The sequence below is a fragment of the Myodes glareolus genome, chromosome 20 (genome assembly GCF_982192425.1).
Source record: "Myodes glareolus chromosome 20, mMyoGla1.1, whole genome shotgun sequence".
In the NCBI taxonomy this organism is placed as follows: domain Eukaryota; kingdom Metazoa; phylum Chordata; class Mammalia; order Rodentia; family Cricetidae; genus Myodes; species Myodes glareolus.
In genome coordinates, this window is record NC_142045.1 from 53,512,838 (window position 1) to 53,526,478 (window position 13,641).

Consider the following 13,641-nt stretch of genomic DNA (forward strand, 5'->3'; position numbering starts at 1 on the left):
GGTGTCTGTGCTTCCACGCAAACTTTAACTGGTTTGTTGAGAAAGAAGGCGGTGAGCATAGGAAGCTGCTGCTTGAGATCACAGCAGTCGACAGTCCTGGCGAACTGGCTCTACTATACTGGGCTTTCAATCCATGAGCACTGAATTTTTTTTTTACTTTATTGATTCTTGTGGATTTCACATCATGCATCCAATCCCACGTATGTCCCTGTCCCCTTGAATCCACCCTCTGCCCTTGCAACCTTCTCCCAAAAATAAAACCAAATTTATAAAGAAAAATTTTTTTAAAAATCTTGTGGAAGCTATAGCGTGGCCTGTAAGACACACAGTTTACCCTTTAATTTATCTTTACTGTTCATTACCACCAGTCATTGGTCTGGCTCGAGGTCCCTGGCTTCTACACCACTACCAATAATGGGCTCTTGCTGGGGCTTGTGTCATGGAGATCCTGCTCTTTGGGATCTGTAGATTCATCTCCTTCACATGCTCTGACAGGTTATAGATGAGGTGGATGTTGGGGTAGCCAACTCATAACCCTGATTCTGGACCTGGGTGGTCGGCATGCTCACTTTCCCCTCATTACCTGGATGAGCTCTCCAGCACTGCCTCAGCTAGCTCACCCAGCACAGCCTGCAGCAAGGAGCGGGGCCAGTTCTGCCCTCTAGCCTCAGATCTAGGTCCCCTCACTCATATCAGCCTGCCCAGCTCTACTGTTTTGCCCAGGTAAGGTGCAAGACCCTCTCTCCCAGTTGTGAGGGCATACAAGGGGGAGAAGGGTCAGCTCTAGTGTGTTGCCCAGGAGGGGCGCAGGACCTGCTCTTCTGTGTGCCGTAGTTGGTGGAGGGCAGGGCTAGTTCTCTCACTCTTGTGACCCTGGGGCCCAACTCTCTCACCTGCCTCAGACAGCCATGTGCGCGGGCATCTTTCCCTCACCCATGCCACTGCATGGCAGATGAAAAGGGGTCAGCTCTTCTCAGGCCCTCAGAGTCGGCTCCCCTGTCTCCCAACCTCAGAGGCAACTCTTAGTGTGCTTCTCAGGTGAGATGCATGCCTATGGCGAGGGGTGGGACCATCTTTCCCAAATGTGGGGGCGAGCGAGCTTTCTTCTGAGGGAAAGGGTCAGCTTGCCTGCTGCAGGACCAGCCGTCTCAGAGCCAGTGAAGGACGGTCTGCTCAGCACAGCGTGGTTTCAGGGACTCCTTTGCTAACACGGGCCATGAACATCATCTTGGACTACAGCTCCCGCAGGGCCACGGACGCAGACATTGCCCTTGGAGCAGCTTAAACCAGGCACCACCCCAGCCCCAGCGGCAACACAGGCCCCCTCAGAGCCACGTGGCCCTGGCAGCAGAATGGCCCCGGTCAGCCCCCAGCATCCACAAAGCCCTTGGTGGCAACTGGAGTCATGGACACCACATTAGACCCTGACCTCTGCCAGGCCATGAACTCAGACATGGCCCTAGGCAGCAGCCCATACCTAGATGGCTCCAGGTGGTAGCACTGACCACCCAGATAAGCCTGGCTCTGGGAATGACAGAGTCCTCAGACACTGACTCGTTATCCACATGGCCTTCAGTGGCAGCAGGATCCTCAGATGTAACTCAGATTCTAGCTGCTGTTGGGCCAAGGACCCAGACAGGCCCTCTACAACAGCCCTGGCCCCGGGTGACACTATAGCACCTGGTGGCCGTGAAGACTGCTCAGATGAGAATGTTCCTGGTGGCAGCATGGTCCTCGAACTCCCTCAAGGCCACAGGTTGCAGCCAGTCTCCGGGTATATGTGTGGCTATGGGCATCAGTCCAGACCTTGGCTATGATAGAACCACAGACCTGGTCACAGAACTAGGCAGCAGCCCAGGCAGAGATGTCACCATGGTTCCAAGTAGCAGCAAAGGCCATCTGGACCAGCAGGGCCCCCACAGCAGCATGGCCCTCAGACACCAACCTGACTCTGTGTGGCAGCCTAGAGCTTCTTACCGGCATGGTCTCAGGAGACACAGACATCAACATAGACCTGGAATGTGGCAGAGCCCTGGTTCGGATGATACCATGCTACAAGCCATAGCATTATACAGCAATTGCTCAGCCATCTTTTCAAGAGAGACTTATCAGAACCGAGGGATCTGGTAAAGGCTAAACCAAAGGCAAGGCCTTTTGGCATCATTGCTTTGGAAATAAAGTGGCTGTCCTTTGCTGTAGAATTTTCGCTGTAGTTGACTTCCCTTCTGTTGTATATGTGGGAATAAATTCCCACAGTTCAGATCTGTTTCGTGAGAACAGTTTCCCACTGCCAGGCCTTGTTCCTCTCTCCTAGGTGACTGCAGAGATCTGCCTTCCTGCAATTAACTTTATCAGCAGACATTTGGTCAATGTTTAGGTTTCAGGCATAGGGCATTATTACCTGTTCATCCATGTGAGATCTTGTGGCAACATAGACCAGGGACATCAGCACAGATACTGGCTGTGGCAGTACCAAGAACCCAGACATAGTCCCTGATAACAGGCCAGGATGTCACCAGAGCCCCCGGTGGCTTTGCAGGCCACCCATATGTGGATGGCCCCCATGGCAGTGTGGCCCTCAGACACCAACGCGGCTCCAAATGGTGACCTAGACTACAGGTCTCTACATGGCTTTCAGTGATGAGAGGAGCCACAGACATCAACACAGGCCCCCTCAGCACCTCCAGGACCCTGCATCAAGACCTAGTCCTTGGTCATAGCCCAGGCCCAGCAACCTTCCTGAACTTGGGTAGCTAGTTGACATTTCACATCAGCCCATTCCTTCCTACCTTCACCTCTCTAGATCTACCCCTCTTCCCAATCCACAAACCATTTAGCCTCTCCCTCTCTTCCATCTCCCTACCCTGTACTCTCTTACACAATGGTGTCCAACCACCCAGCACCAGGGCTCTTGGTTGGGTCACAGATGGCACTTAGTTGAATACTGTGTGACCCAGCCATAGGGGATAGCAAGGAGTTGTTTCTTTTCCTTTCTTCTGTGCCCAGGCCTAGAGACCTTGGTACATGGTACAAAAGTCTGGGGGGCACCAGCTGTGTCCATCACTGATTCAGGCCTGGATGGGGCCAGTGGCTCCTGGCTGATTGTGGCACCCACAGATCCAAAATTGAGGAGGGGGGGCTATGTGCACCAACAATTCAACAAACATTAAATTTTTAATCAACTTCCTTTATCCAATTTCACTCAAATTTTACAGCTGCTTCATACAAATCCTGTGCATCTTCAGACACCTCTCCTTGGGTGTTTGTATATCTTGTGCTGTTAAAGGTGATGCCGTCCCTAGAGAAGCTAGATAGCAGGAAAGACTGAGAGGGACACATGAATTGCCCTGGTAAGGGATATTAGATGAGATCTCCTAGGTAAACTGGGGAGGGGGAGGCAGAAGGAAAGGAATGGGGAATAAAAACATGAGAGAATGGGATGGTCAAGTTGGGAAAGGATGGAGGGGGAGAGCAAGGAAAGAGATCTTGATAGAGGGAGCCATTCTGGGGTTAGGAAGAAACCTGGTGCTAGGGAAACTCCCAGGAATCCATAAGGATGACTCGAGCTGAGACTCCTAGCAATGGTGGAGAGGGTGCCTGAACTCATCATAGAACCGTCATCCAGCACCTGATGCAACCAGATACAGAGATCCATAGCCAAGCACCAACTGAGTTTCAGGAATCCAGTCAAAGAGAGGCAGGAAGAATTATATGAGCAAGGGAAGTCAAGATTATGGTGGGAAAATTCACAGAGACCACAAAACTTGTGGGAATTCACGAACTCTAGACCAACAGCTGTGGAGCCTGGATGGGACTGAACATGGCCCCCTGCATGTGGGAGACAGTTGTGTAGCTTGGTCTATGGATCTATCCCTGGTGCATGAGCTGGCTTTTTGGAGCCCATTTCCTATGGTGGGATGTCTCACTCAGCTTCCATGCAGGGAAGAGGGACTTGGTCCTGCCTTAACTTAATGTGCCAGGTTTCGTTGGGGAGGGGGGGCAGGAGGAGGTGTGGGAAGGAGAACTGTGCCTGGAATGTAAACTGAATAAAAATAAATAAACCAAAAGATGATGCCTCCTTTGATGACACCTTACAATTCCACTTTCTAATCTATTTCTATTACAGAGATACACAATTGGCTTTGTACATGAATTTTGTACCCAGCATTCTTAACTCACATAGCAACTCTGATCATTTTTGCACAGATTTTGTTAAACATTTTACAACAATTATTTAAATCACACATCATGCTATAATACCCCATTTGCTGCATGACACGTTGCTAAGTACTAATAATTGATCTGTGAGTATGGAGTGCGTGCGCACACACAGCAAGTGTTTGCGTAGCAAGTGTTCTTAACTGCTGATCCCTCTTTGCCAACTCCTAATTTGTTTGTGTCTGGAAGTTTGTGTCAAATTTCACGCCATTACCTATTAGCTAGATGTAGTTGGTTTACTTAGGAATGCTCCGTGGTAACAGAAGTAAGGAACTAACAGACAACAGAAGCAAACAGCACAGTTTCTAGGGACAAGCAAGGCACAGTCCGCTAGGCTCTCGCACAGTCACATCGCATGCACTTCTGAACTGCACTTCACAGGACTGCCCTGCACACAACGCTTTTCTACCTAAAGGTTTCTGGGACATGAAGCATGGTGTACTCATGGGAGCTTACACTTCCTGCCAGACCACACACTGGCAGCCTGAAGCACACAGGCTAACTCCTTAAGCACGGCGTTTATCCTTGGAGCCTCTTTTCTGAAAAAAAGGAAAACGACAAACAAAAACTTGAACACAGAGATGCCGTAACTGTCATTATTTCTTCCTCAAATGCTTGGTAGAAGTAACCAGGGAAGCTATTTGGCTGTTTTTCTTGTTGGGAGGTTTTATTTACAAAATGAATCCATTTAAGAGACGGAGGAGTATTCTGATATTCTCTTTGTTTTTCCGTTTTATTCTTCTCTGAAACGTTACATCCTGACCGCAGTTTCTCCTCCCTCCTCCTCTCCTATCCGCCCGCCCCCACACACACACACCTCATCTCTCCCCGAGATCCACTTCTCCAGTTTCCTTCAGAAGAAGAGCTGGCCTCCCAGGGATATCAACCGAACATGGCGTAACAAGTTACAACAAGACTAGGCACATGCCCTCATATCAAAGCTGGACAAGTTAACCCAGTAAGAGGAAAAGGGTCCCCAAAGCAGGCGAAAGTATTAGACAACCTCTGCTCCCACTTTCAGGTCCCACAAGAACACCAAGCCACACATATTGTTCATTCTGATGTAAGCTTGGAAGTTTTTCATCTACTTTGCCATTTTTCCCATAAGATAACTGGCACTGTCTTTTAACTGCTTTGATTCACATGTAACATTTGAGGTTTTTGTTTGTTTTGTTTTGTTTTTGTTTTTTTGGCACAGTGTTTCTCTGTATATCCCTGGCTGTCCTGGAACTCACTCTGTAGACAGGTTGCCTTAGAACTCAGAGATCTGCCTGCCTCTACCTCCTAACTGCTGGGATCAAAGGCATGGACCATTACATGGCTCCGTGTAATGTCTGTGGTAAAATAAGCATCATAATTACATAACTTACAGCTTACTGAGTTTTCAGAAACTAAATATACTTAATAATGTAAATATATCCTCAATATGTATAAATAGAACATTAATGAGAACATTAATAATAATATTAATAGCACTCTAACTCACAAGTCAGACATGACTATCACTACTATGTCCAATTGGTAATCTTTAGAATTACATACAAATTAGTAATTGTTTTTGTTCAACATTTCTTTTAACACATTGACTTTCTTTCTACCATTATTTTTCGTTGTTCTGAAGTCTATCTTTCAGAATTCCTTCTTGAAGTTATATGGGCAAAAAACAAAGGATTCTGTTATCTAAAAATGTCTGAAATGCATCTTCAAGTTTTATACTTTATAGCTGTCACATTGCTGCCTTTATTACTGCTGGTGTGATATCAGATCCTTTAGTGGATATTTTGGATTTTCCCTTTTTGGATTCTTTGGAAATAATTTTGTTTTTGTGTCCTGAAGACTCACTAAAATGTATATGGAGGACTGTCTCTTAAATTGTTTTACTTGGGATTTGCTAGGCTTCCAGAACTGAGAATGTAGCATTTGTCTGTTTTTTTTTTTCCCCCATTATCTCTGGTACATTCCACTGGATCTCCCAGCTAGTCCCATTTAGAGATAGCAGGAACTCTGGCATCCTTGTCTTGAATCTATTTTGTTGTTGTTGTTGTTGTTGTTGTTGTTTTTATAATTCCTTCCTTGTTTATTTGCTTCGGTCCTTCCTTCTTTTTTCCAATTTCATTTTATTACTGGTGTGTGTGTCTGTGTGTCTGTCTGTGCATGTGTGTCTGTGTGTGTGTGTGTGTTATATGTAATGTTATATGTGTGCCTGCCACCACATGCATGTGGAAGTCAGAGGACAGATTTGGGGAGTCTGCTCTCTCCTTTCGCCATAGGCTCTGGAATTGAACTCTGCTCAGCAGGCTTGCAAACACTTTTACCTGCGAGACCTTCTAGTCAGCCTTCACATTCCTCCTTTTCCTTCTTTTTCTATTTTGTTGTTGTTGTTTGTTTCCTTCAAAGTCTCAGTATGTTGTCAGCTGATTTCAAACTCATGGAACCAAGCGACCCTGCTACAACCTCCTGAGTGACTGCTGTCACGCACTAGGCTCAGTGTCTCTTCAACGTTCTATTGCAGTTCAGTTGCTGACTTTTTGAGTTTTCTCTACAGCTGTGTCTAGCATAACTTTTTAAAGTTCTTTATAATTCAGCTTTTGTATTTTTAAGTACAAGAAGTTTTTTGTGGTTTATGTTCTAAATACTGATAAAATTTAACTCTCTGGTTCCCTCATGTTTTGATATATGCTTAGCTCTTAATCATACAGAAAATACTTATTTTATGTTTTGAATATATTCAATATATGCAGGCTCTGTTATCTGATTTGATAAGTATGGGTGGTTGATCTTTATTCATAGTGGTTTGTTTTCCTATGTATTTAGTGATTTAAAAACTTGCCAGCTCATAATTCTGGAAGCTTAGCTCAGGGAATTCTTTTTGACTAGATCAAAGATGTCTTTCTCAAGAGAGCATCTGTACTTCTTCCTGGCAGCAATCCAAGCTTGCATTAACTGCACTTTTAGATTTGCAATTCTATCTTGGTAGAGCTAATTCAAACTCCAGATATGTATGAGCATAGCTTGCCTTTTGGCCTACAAAATATTCTTTTACTTTACTATCAGATTAACCATAAATTACAAGTCATTTATAACATTGTATTTTAGTTATTTTAGATGACCACATAATACAAGTTTTACAATAAACTTAATCTACAATATCCTGTGTTCTTTTTTAAACTCAGTTATTCAGAATTCAATATTAAGTAAGTCCAACGAGTTAAATTTATAATTTGTTGGAAATACATCTGTCTACCAGGTGTGGTGGTGCACATCTTTGATCCCGTCACTCATGAAGCAGAGGCTGGAAGGTATCTGTGAGTTTAAAACCAACCTAGTCTTCATGGCTTCCGTGATAGCCAGGGCTCCATAATGAGACATCCTCGACCGTAAAAACATAAACATAGAACTTTTTCTCCGGAGGATTATAATCGCAATATAATAGAGAGGACCCTAAAGCAACGTGAGACTCGGCCTTGCCCTGAGTTGAGAAAGATGACTCCCGCACCCTTGAACTCACTTCACTCTGGCTTGTAAATTTGGGAAGCCCATAGGCAAGAGCAGAAAATCAGTTTAACGACCGCTGCCCGCTAGATGGCGCAGGAGGGAGCCCAACGCCACGCCTCCGTTTCCTAGGTGACGGAAGAAGCACGCCAGCCGACATCCGGTTCCGAGTTGCCGACGGCTTGCGCGCTCTGCGTATGACGTCACACTTCCATATAAAAGCGTGCGCGCACGAGCGGCTCGTTCCTTCCCACGGCCGCGGGACAATATGGCGCCGGTGAGTGTACGCGCGTGCGGTCCTTTTAGCGTAAACTAGGTAGCTTCTGCGTCCAGCCAACAGGAGTAGGAGAGCTTCAATAGGAAGACCGTGGGCCCCGGGATCTCTACCATGTGATAGAATGCGGGGCTTCGGAAGCTTCCGTGGCTGCCATGCGGCCTGGCGGAGCTGGGCGGGCCTGCCGGTAGTTTACCTAGGCGATGGGTCGCGAGGTCGGTCTCAGGGCCTCCTGATTTTTCCCTGGCTCCTGGTGACCTGTTGCCGCGGTTAGGTTGCCCGTCCGCCGTTGTATATGTTAAAGTCGGAACCTTAGCGATACGAGAAGCGTAGTTTAAACATTTTTGGAAAGAAATTTTAACAAGATGTTTTGAATTGTTAAGTTAGGATTCAAAGGTGAGTAATGCTAACGAGGCCTTAAGCCCACCGAGGTTACCTGTTCGTTCCACGGCCTGGAGTAAATGAGTCCCATCACGATTGGTTCACGTGCTAGTTCCGGGTTAGTGGAGGGAGGGTGGGGAATGTCCTCGGGGCGCCCACTTAAATAACCCGTGGGGGTGTTCCTGACCCTCCCCTGGGGGGGCATGCTGGGATTTAATGTCCAGACCAAACGCAACTCCCAGGCTAGGGGACTGGGATGGATGCCAGGGGCTGGAGTGACGCTCCCAACTTAACATTACAGGGAACAGCTGGCACAGCTACCTCAGGAGGAAGACTTACTGATTGGGAGTCATTTGGGTGGATCTGTTTGGACGAATTGGAGCAAAGCATAGGGAAAACCATTACTCTATGAATGCAGGCTTAAGTTTAGACAGAAGCAGGTGGTAATTTGAAATTGTTAATCACAACACAATACAAAACAGTTCTTTGAAATCAAGCAAATAATCTCCCTATATGTTGTAACATTGCTTTACGTTTGTGAGGCATGTAGTGGCAAAATGGAAAGTTTTCGTTGGAGTTGTTGAAAACGTGATTAAGAATACTTGAAAAATTAATAAGTATTCCCTTTTCGTGCAATACAGACTCCTTTAGGTATTCAGTGGTATTTCTGTGCAGTTTTCTTGGGAATGTGCTGTGTAGGCTGAGTACCTTGCGTTGATGCCTTTATAATTGCGCTTGTAGCAGAAAGACAAGAAGCCTAAGAAGTCGACCTGGAGGTTCCATTTGGACCTCACTCATCCGGTGGAAGATGGAATTTTTGATTCTGGAAACTTCGTAAGTGTCTCTCTTTCTGCAACTTTATATTTGGCGTTTAAATGTCGTACCTGGTATTAACCTGAACTATGCTCCTAGGGTGCCTTCCCTAGTGACTGCCTAGGGTTCCCTTCCCTAGTTGTGCACTTTTTCTCTTTGCAAACAGGAACAGTTTCTCCGGGAGAAGGTTAAAGTCAATGGGAAAACTGGAAATCTTGGAAATGTTGTTCACATTGAACGCTTGAAGAATAAAATCACAGTTGTTTCTGAGAAACAGTTCTCTAAAAGGTTAGTTCTTGTGTTTTAAATTGTAATGGAATGTATAAAATGTAACATTTTGTTAAAATTACCTTGTTAATCCGTTAGGGTGTTTGTGCATTAGAGACAGGGTGAAGAGGCTGTTCTCCCTGCTGGTTTCAAACAAAGAAAAGTGGCATAGTGTAGGTAGAGGGACAGCGGGTTTCATGGGAACGTAAACAGTGCATGGGGTTGAGCAACTGCTCTTGTCCTTATCTCTTAGAAATGAAGGACTGGTGGATTTGGGGAGAAAACTGTGGCAGTGTGTACCTCCATAGTAGAAATTATACATCTTAATGAAGTCAACGGTTTTGTCTCCAAGGTATTTGAAATATCTTACCAAGAAATACCTTAAGAAGAATAATCTCCGTGATTGGCTTCGTGTGGTTGCATCTGACAAGGAGACCTACGAACTTCGCTATTTCCAGATTAGTCAGGATGAAGATGGGTCAGAGTCTGAAGATTAGTTGGCCTTTGTATGCTTTAAAGAAAAACTAAAATTGAACTTGGGCAAATAAAAACCATTGCACTCTTAAAAACAAATGGGTTTGTAAGTGTACTGGGTGTCTAGTAAATGTGCCGTTGAGTGACCCGGTGCTTGTCTGCAGAATGCTCTTATAGAAAGGCTCTGAGTGAATTCTTTGCTGGTTACCTGAAAAGTCTAGCTGGCTGCCACAATTGAGTCTTGACCACCTAACTTCTGATTGTCCTTCTAGGAAGTAGACTTGATGGGCCCTTAATCCTGGTAAAATGGAAGATGAGGCAGAAGGGTCTTAAACAACCTGCGTGGTCTTTCAGTATTGTGGGGCTTTTTCATAGGTAACATTACCAAATGTCTTTGTAGATTTGAATGGCTTTGGCTAGGGGTCAAGTGCTTGCCAGTTTTCCTGAACTTACCCTAGTGTGGCAAGACTTGTGACTTCTCTTGGCTTTGGGTCCTATTTCTGCTTTCCACAAGAGGATAGTAAATATGCTGGGCAAATAAAAACATCCTAGCTTTCACTTGCAAAATAATTAAGTGCTAGAAAGGAACTTGATAGATTTAGTCAGGTAAGACCACGAAAACTTGGATCTGCCATAAACAGGAAGGCAGTATAGGGCAAGAGGTAGTCCAGACCTCTTGTGGAATAATGCTTGGAATGGTCCCAGGGTATTGGGATCTGATGGAGTCAAGGTGAATGCATGCAGAGATCCAGTGTAGTGTTGTAGAAGTGATAGAGTTGACAAATTTCCAGAAAGCAAATATAAACAGTGATGTACTATACACTAATTTACCGTGCATCTTTTGTAGGGTAGGTGGGGTCTGAATTCTGCTTCATAGCCCATATATGGTAGAAGATAGTAGGTTTCATAAGGAAACCTAATCGGGGGTCTCTACCCACTTGGGTGTTGCCCTGGGAAGTGTTTGAGTTCAGGTTGAAATGAGTGTGAGGTGCTTTAGTTATGAGCAAGAAGTAAAATAATGACTGGAGATTGGGAGACTTGGGGAATGTAGGTAAAGATAGCTAACATTCACAAAATGGTGTGGTGGGCCAGTCCTCTATGTAACCAGTGCTTCCAGAAGTAGAAACAGGAGGATCAAACCTTCAGGATCATCTTTGGCTTCAGAGTGAGGCAAGACTGGGCTATATCAGACCCTATCTCAAAAAGCAAGAAATTGGAGAATGCAGACAGGATCAGGAGCTTCATGCCTTCCCTACAAGGAACTTGGAAATAATCTGGTAGTTATTTAAAAGCTTCCAAATTAGTTTTATATTTAATATGCACTAGGGCCCAGGTTATAAGCTATGTTACAATAGTATAATCAGGACTAAAGAATTACAAGTTTTTGTTTAATTTGGTAGCTGCATGCTTGATCCTGTTTGAGACATTGCCTTAACCAGAGATTCCTACCTTCGCTAAGCCTATAGTCCAGTGTAGGAAGACAGAAAATAGTGGAGTGTGTTTCATGGCAGTGTGCTTTGAAGAAGTAGGCCCTGGGGAATGGGATGGGGAGAAGGGGTTGCTGTGGGAACAGGAAAGGCTTGCTGGGAAAGCCCTTACAATATAGTCCTAATGGAGATGCTGCATCCAATCAAGTAGCCATCTGGGGAAGAAGAGAACAGCCAAAGCCCTGATTCAGAATGCCCTTGCCTCCTTCATTGAAACCTTTCTGACGGCAATAGAAGCCTGCCTGGTGTGGAGAAAACTTGAGAAGTGCTGTACTAAGGTAACAATTCCATTTCACAGTTGGTGAGACTGAACTGAAGCAGCCTGGCTGTGTGTGAGGTTCAGCTAAGCCTTCGTCCTGTGTGGTCAGGCGTCATTACTATGACAAAATACTAAAACATCTTGAAGGAAGAAAGGTGGCAGAGGCTTCAGGTCACTGGAGTCCACCTCGGCTGTGCAGAGGCAGAGCATGGTGATAGTAGTATATGCTGGAGCAAAAGCTCTTCATCTCAGAAAGGCCAGCGGCTGAGAGGAAAGCAACAGAGCAAGGTGCCCGCCCAGCAAAGACACCCCAGTGAGTTGCTTACTTCAGCTAGAACCTACCTTCCACAGTTTTCTCCATTTCTCAGTAGTCAATTCAGAATCTGCCAGTGGATTAATCCTCTGATGAAAGCAAAGCCCTCATGATCCAGCCGTTTCCTCCACTCAGGACATTGCAGCCAAGCCTTCTCTGAGCAATGTTTCTGGTGGGGACAGAGCCTTCAGTGTATGACCCTCAGTGGGGGATGCTGTGGGGCTGCAATTGCCAGCTCTCAGAGTGTGTGTGTGTGCGCGCGCGCGCGCTGTGGAGGCCACAGGTTGATGTCTTCCTCAGTTGCTTCCCCACCTTCAAAATAGGTGGAGTCTTACTCCACCTGAAGATCATTTTCCTCTTGACAGGCCAGTAAGTCTCAGACTCCTGTCTCTACTGAGTGCTGTAGTACCAGGCACACCACCACATCCAGTTTTCACACAGATGCTGGGTTTGAACAGCAAGCACTTTACACACTGAGTCAATAATTTTTTTTTAATATTGTATTAACAGAACAATTGAGTACTATCTAGCCCTTTAAGAAAAAAGTTTGCTTTAGATTTGAACAAGCATGCTCATGGGCTGCTGGCAGAATTTGAATCCTAGTTCTGTGGCCTTCTTGGGGTGCTGGGGACACACCAGCCGGTTTCCCTTGGAGGGAGAAGACCAAGATGGAAGCTGCTGTGGCTGCAGATTATTCTCAGAAGCAGCATGCCATGTATTATTTTACTGATGACACACTATTAGAACAGAGGAGGCAGGAGTCCCCAAGGACAGGAGTCCTGGGATGTCCTGGGTCTCTTGGATGCTGGCCACTGCTAAGTGGATATCCAGTATGCCTATATTACTGAGTCCTGCAGGGAGCTATGACCTAACTTACTAACACTGTAAATAAAGGATTATAGTATTGCATTTTGGTAGACAAAGAATAAACAGGACAAGAAAACCCTCACTTGGGCTATGCATTCTGGACATGATACTCTGAAGATTTTTCCTCTGTGTACCTCTAACTACATCAACCAGGGAATTCTGCTCTATTTTACTTTTACCTTTGAATGATCAATTGGTTGGAGCATCCTCCTCTATGGCTTCTCCACCCTACTTTTTAAAAGACTTTTATTTTATTTATTTTTACTTTATGTGTATTAGTGTCTTGCTTATATGTATATAAATAAGTACACCACATGTGTGCAGTGCCCAAGGAAGTAGGAAGAGGATATTAGATCCTCTGGAGTTAGAGATGGTTGTGAACCCAGGTCCTCTGGAAGAACAGTCAGTCTGTCTTCATCTTCAGCAAGCCCGTCTCCATCCGCCAGCACTAGAGTTAGAAACATGCAGCATCACATGTGCTTTGACTTGGGTGATAGTGGTTAGAATTCAGGTCCTCAGGCTTATGCAGCAGCAAGCCCATTACTCACCGAGCCAACCACAGTCCCAACTCCCTGTTTACTATGGAACATTCCCATCATATATAAACATAGAGAAAAGTTGTTTAGTCTGTAGGCTCACTTGTTTTACAACACCCTATCACTTTATCCGTAAGCCTCAGATTATATGTCTAAATTGTAGTGCCTACAGGAGACCTCTACCTGAATACAACCCCAGTGCACAGACACTGAGAGCAACAATTAACAAACAGGACCTCCAGAAACCGAAAAGCTGGAAA

General features: G+C 45.3%; 1 protein-coding gene across 4 annotated transcripts; it reads left to right on the forward strand.

The window, feature by feature from the left end:
- The first annotated feature begins 7,884 nt into the window (after positions 1 to 7,884).
- Positions 7,885 to 10,065, forward strand: Rpl22l1 (ribosomal protein L22 like 1). Of its 4 annotated transcripts, none has more exons than XM_087899605.1 (4): positions 7,885 to 7,987; positions 9,107 to 9,199; positions 9,318 to 9,466; positions 9,798 to 10,065. In XM_087899605.1, exons 1-4 carry the CDS (start codon positions 7,979 to 7,981, stop codon positions 9,940 to 9,942), a joined length of 396 nt encoding a protein of 131 aa, XP_087755731.1. In that variant the 5' UTR covers positions 7,885 to 7,978; the 3' UTR covers positions 9,943 to 10,065. The 4 variants fall into 4 exon arrangements, with proteins under 4 accessions (XP_087755731.1, XP_048308606.1, XP_087755733.1 ...); XM_048452649.3 differs by having other exon boundaries at positions 9,345 to 9,466; XM_087899607.1 differs by having other exon boundaries at positions 7,957 to 7,987; positions 9,110 to 9,199; positions 9,345 to 9,466.
- The last annotated feature ends 3,576 nt before the right edge of the window (positions 10,066 to 13,641 follow it).